Source organism: Melospiza georgiana, chromosome 7 (assembly GCF_028018845.1).
Source record: "Melospiza georgiana isolate bMelGeo1 chromosome 7, bMelGeo1.pri, whole genome shotgun sequence".
In the NCBI taxonomy this organism is placed as follows: domain Eukaryota; kingdom Metazoa; phylum Chordata; class Aves; order Passeriformes; family Passerellidae; genus Melospiza; species Melospiza georgiana.
The window spans coordinates 6,572,053-6,581,296 of NC_080436.1; the positions used below are offsets into that span (position 1 = coordinate 6,572,053).

The 9,244-nt window shown below is 42.2% G+C and overlaps 1 protein-coding gene across 3 annotated transcripts in view; it reads left to right on the top strand.

Annotated features, from left to right (window-relative positions):
- Window positions 1-7,190, top strand: part of IKZF2 (IKAROS family zinc finger 2) — a 108,190-nt gene extending 101,000 nt beyond the window's left edge. For all 3 annotated transcript variants that reach the window (XM_058027781.1, XM_058027780.1, XM_058027782.1), the window contains 2 exons: window positions 722-865; window positions 5,793-7,190. In XM_058027781.1, coding sequence (XP_057883764.1) covers window positions 722-865; window positions 5,793-6,517 — 869 coding nt within the window. In that variant the 3' untranslated portion in view covers window positions 6,518-7,190. The remainder of the gene's footprint in view (window positions 1-721; window positions 866-5,792) is intronic.
- Window positions 7,191-9,244: the final 2,054 nt, after the last annotated feature.

Below are 9,244 nucleotides of genomic sequence, written 5' to 3' on the forward strand. Positions count from 1 at the left end.
AGAAAACCTCTGTTTGCAGACAGTTAGATCTGTGCTTGAGGGGATAAAATATTAATCAAAAAATGGGTAGTTTCTGTGTCTGATTCTGAAGGGAATTTCCATGTGATGTTAATCTTGCAATTCCAGTACAGTGTGTGTTGATTTTACAGTCTCATTGCAGTGTGAAGAGAGGAAATATGCATTAGCAAACTGATCCTTCATTTGAGAACCCTTTGTCTTAGGGAACACACAGCCAGGCCCAGCAAACAGAGCTCATCAATGCCGTGTGTGATTTTTAATCATTGAGATTAGTGCAAAAAGATAATACTGAGAGTGATTATGCTGTATGTATGAAGGGGAATACACAAAGAATGATAACTAAAGATTTACATTGTTGACAGGTGACCATATTGAAGAGAGAGTAATACAAAATGTCACTTGCAGAGTGAGTTTTCAAAAGTGTCCTCTCCTCACTGGTGATAATGAGTGTCCAGAACAAAACAAGCCCTTTTATAAATGCTTAAATTTGGATTTCTGCTAAATAAAATGTTCCCAAGGACAGATGTTTTGCGAATGTGGCTCTGCTTAGAGGTGACTGCTGTCTTGATGCCCAAAATATTCTCACACCTTGCTTTATGTTGTGCTGCACTTGTTGCACAATCAGCAGAGCTCAATTATTTGTGTTCTGTGAAGTGTAGACCAGACCTGTCTGATATACCAATTTTTTTTGGTTTTTTTGTAGTACCTGCTCTGGAAGATTGTAAGGAACAAGAGCCTGTGATGGACAACAATATTTCTGTGGTGCCTTTTGAGAGACCTGCTGTTATAGAGAAGCTGTCTAGCAACATGGGAAAGCGTAAAAGCTCCACCCCACAGAAGTTTGTGGGTAAGCTGGAAATGAGCCTTTTATTCTTTTTAGTGCATGGCTATGGGTTATGTGCTGTTTGTAATAGCCAGAAGAACAAGGGGGAAAGTAGCACTCACAACTTGGTTCTGATACAGCAATGGAGGTGGTTAAATCACAGCAAGAAATCATGGTAATTATTGAATTCATTTTACCAGTCCAGAGAATTCAAAATCAAAGTCCACTATCATGAGAATGCCTGAGAAAACCTTGAGCTTTCTACTTCACACTGTTTTGTTTGTGGGTTTTTTTTAAACTTCTCTCTAGCCCTTTTGAGATTTAGACTTGTCATCTTCCCTCTCCTTGCTCCAGAAAAACAAAAACAAGCTAAGACTGTCATATAATTATCTGTCTCCATATGTGTTAAAAAAAACAAACAACAAGTATCTCAAGACTTCTAATTTGTATTAAATTCCTGACACTTGGTCTGATAATACTGGAATGAGGAAGTAAATCACATCCCTTGTGTTGGAAGAAGTTCTTGCTCTGAGTGCAGCACTCTGCACACAATAAACTTATTAATGCATGAATAAGAAACACCATTGGGTGGCTTTTGGTTACCAGATTTAGAATCCTAGGTCAAGAATTCATATTTTGCTTTGTGTCTTGACATATTAAAATTACTCAGCTTGTAACAGGTGACAGTATGGAGATTTTTACTTGGTTTTAGCTGTAACTTAAAGCTTCTTTTTACTGCTACTGAAGCAATGCAAAACTTCTTAGGAGGGAAGCTGGAACAGAGAATTGTTTGGGGTAAGTGTCAGACTCTGCAGTCACGTAATAGGAGTTCTCCACACTCACTCCCTGAAGGGCAGTCACACACAACTTCAGGGTGTCTCATTCTGCCTACTCTGAGGACACTTACAGAGAGCATCACAGGACTGTAAGTAATTAGCATAGCCATTTAGAAAAATTGTTGCCCCTCAGCTAAATGGAGATTCAGATGGATGAGTTAAATCACCCCTGAAGGTGGCTGTAAGTAAGCTGCATGGTTTGGAATAGCAGGGGGCGAGCAGTGTGCAGCAGCTCACCTGCAGGGACTGACACACTGACCTGGCTGCTGTCAGTCAGCTGGCCATTCCCAAATATCAGTGCTGAGCCCAGGTTAGGCCAGCAATGATCCATCCCACATGGGGAACACTGGGAGACATCAGTATTTCCTATGTTGGTATGTGTTTAAACCAGAAAGGTGATTTTACTTGTCCACTCGTGCACCATTGACCATATGTTGTTCTTGTGTTCAGAGGTAAATTTACTGATTGGAAATCTTTGCCTGAGAGATGCTATACCACATTATTATTCTTTTCAGCAGGTTATATACTTTGTTGTTAGATAAATCCTTTTTTTATCTAATATCTAGTAACATATCACTAGCCATATGTAGGATAAAAAGTACCCCCTTTCATTTTTACCATATCTTATTTTTCTGATCTTTAGTGGCATCACAGTGTTTAGATTAAATAAGAGCAGTCTTCACTTGGCTGCCTTTCTTTTTATTTTTCTTCCCCTCCACCATGACCTCACTTTTCTTCCCCTTTTCTCCCCAATTAAATATTGTTCAGCTCTATCAGGAAGAATGTGTAATGGTTCTGTTGCTTGCAGGAAATTTTCCTGTGCATACTGCAAGCATGGCACCTGTCCAAAACAACTTAATGGTGTTTATGAGAAGGTCATGTAAGCATAAGCTAAAATCTTTGCATGCTACATCTATCAGTGCTTTACTGCTCTTTCTGATCAGCAATCTCCAAGGGACTGTGGTTATGGACCACAGTCTCTCCTATGGCTGAATTTTCAGGAGGAAAGGAAGCAGGGTGCAGCAAATAGAATGAATTCATTTCTGCATGAGAGACTTGGTTATATATCTGCTCTTGAGGTACTAGTCATACCAAACCAGCTGAAATAGTGGAGGCACACTCCAGAGAAAGAAAAATTTGTGATGTGCAGGAGTGTGAGTACTTCATTTTGCTTCTTGTTCAATGAGGGAGAGGCAGACACCGGTTAAATTAAAAGCTGCCGTCTTCAGGCTGATCATGTGAAGCAGATTCATGTATTTTCAGTTGGAATTTGGAGCTTCCTCTCAGAATGTCACCGAGGTTAAGAACTGGCAGGATGCAAAAGGAGACATTTATGTGGCTTACGATAAGACCATGGTTGTTAGAGTAAGAATTAAAAATACACGGGCGTCTCAGAACAGATGAAGATCAGCCGGCTGCCAAATTACACTCAGCTTCTGGTTAATGGGGGTCAGGGAGAAACTTCCCCAGGGGGAAATGCTGGAACAGCCTCCTCCAAGGTTTCTTGTAGCTTTCTCCCAAGTGTCCAGCACTGCAGCTGCTTTAGAGACTTGATGAGATGAACTCCAGGTATCACAGGACAGCTGTGCCTGTGTGCTTTGATCTAGCTTCAAATACCTGTTTGGGGGTTTATTTGAATGTCATATGGCCAGAGGGGAGAAAGTTTCTTCTTCTGCTTCTCTAATGTAGGGCAAGGATAAATAGAGTTTGAGCATAGTTTAAATGAAAATTCAGAATGATTGGACTGATTTAAAGTACAGAATTGGCTAAAGAGGAATTTAATTTGGAAACCACATTGTACTGGTCTATTGGACCATTTATTGGTTACTTCTGAGCTCTGCGTTTTACGCCTTCTCCTTCCCATGTTATCATTTATTTTGCTTTTTTATGTCACACTCCATTTCTCAGACTCTGACATCTTTGGAACTGGTTCATAATTAAAGGAATAAATAATTCAGGTCACTGGCAATTTACAGCTTTCTTTGCTGTCTGTGCTGGAGTAACTAAACATGGATGATGAAAGGAATCAAAATAAGGTTTGCATCATTTATGCAAGTAGCCCATAAAGGATGGGTAATATTTCTTCATCTGTAAAGCCTGCAAAGGACTGACAGTGTGTTTGGGAGCTGGATCAGACCCTCACCAGATCTACGTCTTTATCCAAACACAAGAATGACACAGGAGGCCAGAGCAGGTGACAGGCACCAGTGGGCACCAGACAGTGTCCAGTTGCAGAGCTGTCCATCCTGTCTGTGGCAGTACAGCCATCACAGGCTGCTAGACCACAGCAAAACACTGAAAGGAGAATGTTTGATGGCAAGAATCATCCACAAGTTGTGTCAGATTACCCAGGACCATCACTGAGTACACATCATAGGTACACAAGTGTGGTATGTTGTCCAGCCATGTGAGCAGTTTTGCTGAACAGAGGAGGAATATTCATGTGCTTCACTTCAGACTTACATTTAATTACCTTGATAATCAGGGCTAAGTTCCCCAGCAGAAGTGATGCATCATCATCTCTAAGGACATCATGGTTCTTCTCTGTGCATCACTTTAGAATAAGTCACTCTGAGTGGAATGAATTATTATAGTCAAAAATAAAATGCTGAGTGATAGCTGTGTTGAAATGTACTAATGCAATTTGGAAGAGATTTGGGATTACAGTTCTGTTTCTTATAGTGGTTTATACACACTGTGTTCCAAGCAATTTTGGCAAAAGGTGATAGAAGAAGCTTCTTGAGTAATTTAATTCTTGAGTAGCCAAACCACTTGTAAGTAGTGACTTCTTGAATATATTAACTTACGCTACTGGGAAAAAAGTCTGGTTTTATGTACCAAGGAAGTGAAGTAACAAAGACAATGAAAACCAACCAAAATTATTTATCAGACTTCATAAAATCAGCTTTAAAAATTAGCTGTCAACAACCAGCTGACTGCATGTGTGAACACAGAGGAGCATGTGCATCTTGTATCATGTACATATAACCTTTCCTGTTTAAAAAGAAGTTATTCCATGAGCTTTGACTCCCCAAAGCCATCACTGGAAAAGCAGTGCTGCTGAGCTGAGCCCTGGTGGAAGCAGTGGTCAGTCTGTTCTCCTCCAAGGAGATCTGTGATGTGTAACATGGTGCCCTGTGACTGCCATAATGCACCAGCATGTGGTTCTGGTTTTGCACATCTGTCATGCCATTGGTGTTAAAAGCTTAGAAGGATGTGAGTGAGGATTCACAGGGATGAACCAGCCAGCTTCAGCATCATTAGGTATAAATTTATCCTGTGTCAGTGAAAAGTGCTTTTGTCTTTTACCAAGTGAAACAAAGCTATACACCTGGTTTCTCTATTTGTTTTCTTACCTAATTAGACAGTGGGAATGGAGCAGTGTGTGTGTGTGGTTTTTTCCTCAGTCCAAAAAGGATGGAATTTTTTTTTTGTTTTTGAGGGAGGAAAACTGCAAAGATGAGGCTCCACTGCTCCTGTAAATGGCTTCATTCTTGGCCACATGCTGTCATTTAATGTTTGGGGTTTTTTCCTGCTGGTTAAAGGATTTACATCCTGTGGCTCTAAAGGTGCCACTATAACAAGCCCCCTGTACCTGTTGTTTGGGTTTCTCACTGCTCAGCCCTGTTGTTAGGTAGATGTGAGGCACCTCAGATTGTGGGCCATGTGTGAAATGGTCTCTTGAATTTTGGGGAGAGGATGTCTAATGGCATACTCTGTCAGAAATTCAGTGGTATAGTCTGGTAACCAGAGCTAATAGTATACTCTGGAATAGAACTTCAGTGGCCTCAATATTTCAATCCAGTTGTATTTCCTAACTTGAAGTGAGGGCACAGTCAGGCTCAGTTGAAGATTTGGAATTTCTCTGGAAGTTGCTGCAGTCACATGTATCACCTGGAATAAATTTAAAAAAGAAAAGAAGAAAGCTCTTGGTGAGGTTACTGTTTATCCATCTCAGGACAGGAACTTGATAGGAGGTCAGTAATAAATTGAAGGAAGTTGACTTCAGACTCTGGAATAATTTCACCCCAAGTCAGGAGGTTTCTGTCTCTTTTGCAGTGAAACATTGCCGTGATTGTGTTGATTTTGCTCATGGATTTGCTTTTATCTCTTAGGTGAAAAGTTCATGAGATTTGGCTATCCAGATATCCCCTTTGATATGAACCTAAGCTATGACAAGGAGGCTGAGCTGATGCAGTCTCACATGATGGACCAAGCCATCACCAATGCAATCACCTACCTTGGAGCTGAGGCACTTCACCCCCTGATGCAGCACACACCGAGCACAATCGCAGAGGTGGCCCCGGTCATCAGCTCAGCTTACGCTCAGGTCTATCATCCCAGCAGGATAGAGAGGCCCATCAGCAGGGAAACAGCTGACAGCCACGAGAACAACATGGATGGCCCCATCTCCCTCATCAGACCAAAGAGTCGAATCCAGGATAGAGAGGGCTCCCCCAGCAATAGCTGCCTGGATTCTACTGACTCAGACAGCAGCCACGACGACCGCCAGTCCTACCCAGGAAACGCTGCCTTAACCCCCAAGATCAAGCCAAACCCGGCTTACGTGAAGGAGGAGGCCAAGCCTTTGGATGTCACAAAAGCTTCTAAGGGCTCTTTAAAGGATATGTACAAGGTGATCAACGGAGAAGGGGAGCAGATTAGGGCTTTCAAGTGCGAGCACTGTCGCGTCCTCTTCCTGGACCATGTCATGTACACCATCCACATGGGCTGCCACGGCTACCGGGACCCGCTGGAGTGCAACATCTGTGGCTACCGGAGCCAGGACCGCTATGAGTTCTCGTCGCACATAGTCCGGGGGGAGCACACATTCCGCTAGGCCTTCTCATCCAAAGGGGACTCCTATGAAGTACAAGAACTGCACATGAAGAAATACTGCACTTACAATCCCACTTTTCCTCAGACATTGAGACGCCTATTTTGTTGTTGTTGCTGTTGTCGTTGTTGCCGTTGTTTAATTATTATTATTATTAACCTTATTTTTTGTGGACCCAACCTCATTTGCTCTGCCCAGCTTAAGAATGGAGAGAAGGAAGGGAATGGATAAAAGAGGGGTTTGTTGTGGCAATCAGTTCTTGGGGAGTGACCTGCCTTGCTTGCTGTGGGAGTTGGAAGGCAGTCTGTGTCTGTCTCAGTCAGTTGTACACCATGTCCTCTCTTGGGATGTCGCTCAACCATGCCAGGTGCTTTCAAGTCCCAACAAGATGCCACTCATTTGGAATTTCAGAGGAATAGGTAGAAACATTTCAGAGGAGAGCCTTTTTCTAATGTGAAGATTCGGTGCAAGCTTTCGGTGGCTGGAGGAAAGGGGGGGATCTTTGTTCTGCAGAATGAACAATTATTTTTAAAGCAAAACTGGTAGGGAGTTAGGAGCATGAATCAAAGTCAATATTCCTCTCAAAATTACTTTCAAGGGTGAGCTGTTTTCCTGGGTTCAGTGTGTATTGCCCCTCTAGAATGTAAATAAATTAAAAAAAAAAAAGAAAAAGAAATGTATGTCTTAACACTGTACCACATTATAGCAGTTTAGTTTCATAAGTCTGAGGGCCTTCTGTGGTAAGTTTGAGGCTTTGTATTTTTATTTTTCCTTAACTTATGAAGCACCTTTTTTTAGATTTGTTGATATTCTGTTACTCCATGCCTATGTGTTGTCTCACTGGCTTCTTAGAGACCCTTGGAAGCCTTATTTCTTTAGTTGCACCCTAAGTTTTAAGAAACAACATTTAGAAATAACATTTAAACTTGCTTCTAGGACAGTAAGTGGCCTAGGAGTGGGTGAGAGAGCCTGTAGTTTACTCAAGAGGTTCTGCTGCTCTTCAGAAATACTTTTGGGTTAAAATTATGGATTTAAAAATGACAAAAGTGCTAGTAGCAAAGTGTTCTTTAAATATAGGTATATATAGATACATAATTATGTAAATACTTTCTCATTCTACTATCACAGTGTTAACCTCTTGGCAACGGCCTAAACTGAGACTTGCAGCTGGGAAAGCGTTAGGAGCCAGATCCTTGGCCAGCATTAATCCTCTTGGCTCCATTGAATTTAATGGAACTGCCCCAACTGTTTCAGCTACATCAGGATCCCAACCTTGACTGTTTTTTCGCTTGTTGACTTCTTACTTCCTAATATGCTGAACCACTCACTTCCTTTTGTTTGTACATCATCAGTTCTGCTGAATTTAGGGGTGAAAGTATTAGCAGGTTTTGCTGGATAGCCTTGGCTCCTGGAGAGCACAGAAGGCCAGCAAACCAACAGGTCACATATGATCTTCCCTGCTTCTTCAGAAAGGGATAAGTGGAGATTTAGGTGCTGGGTATTGATTTGGGCTTAAAGATTTCTTTTTTGTTCCTAATTTAATAATTTCCCTGTAGGGAAAGCAAATGGAGAAGCACACTCCAGAGAGAGTCCTTGACACACAGAGTGGACAAGAAAACAAGTCCACTGATCTGTTTTGTTTCCTTTCTTTCTCTCTCAGTAAATAACAAAGGCAGCAAGCACCCAGCAAGTTGCATCAGTAAAAACTGGGCTTAAACCTACAGGACAGATTGCCATTGAAACCCAACTGTTTGTACCAATCACAATTGAAATGTTGTTGTTTGGCAACAAGAGCACAGCTTGAGAATGGAAAGATCTGGATGGGTTTAACCCCCTCCGCACACACGGTCTCCATGCGCCTGGGGAGACCTTTTCCAAAGGATAAAGTTACTAAAGTATAAAAGAGAGAGCAAGATCAGGCCATAATGAATTCCCATCTGCTCCCTCCAATCTGTGCACTTGATGCATATGCCAGTTTGCTGTTCGTTTTGAGGGTACTGGGTTTTTTTCTCCTTCTCTTCCTAGACCTGGAGCATTTGAAAGTAGGAGCTGAAAGGTATTGATTGAAATCTTTTTATGGTGACATTCTTGGCAGCTAGAACCTGTGTTTAGAAAGAATACAGTAGATCATGGCCAGATTACCTGATGACTGCTTCCCAGCACTGCAATGCTATTAAGTAGGAGCTGGTAAAGTCTTGCAGTAGCCTATTAATTATAATACAATATGGAGAGAAATGTCATCTTGTGTAATGTGAGACCTATCAAGGCTGGGAATATGCAAGCTTTGGAGAGACAGATTTAAAGATCTATTCCCAACATTGTTCTTAATGTCGTTGGGTTCCTCCCCCTCCTTCTTTCTTCACCCTAATGGAGAGGGAACTGGGGCAAATGAACCAGTGCCATCCTCTGGACCATTCTCATTGTCTTGTGCCTGGTGCAGCCAGATTTTGTTTGTGCAGGAGAAAAGCAGGGAGATGCTGGAGGGCACCACTTGGATTCTGTGTGGCTGATTCTCTGCAGTGAGGGAGGTGGGCTTAGGAGGCAGCCGGCCGTGCTTCGTGTCAGGATGTGCCTGGAAATTCAGAAAAGAAAACAGTGGGGGTGATTTGCTGAGGCAGGAAAGGTCATTTAAGAACAAGGTGGAAACTAAAAGGTTCTTGGGCCTGAGGCTTGCTGGGCTTTCCTGGGCCTCCAGAAAAACACATGGCCAAGCTAGAGAGAGAGGTTGCC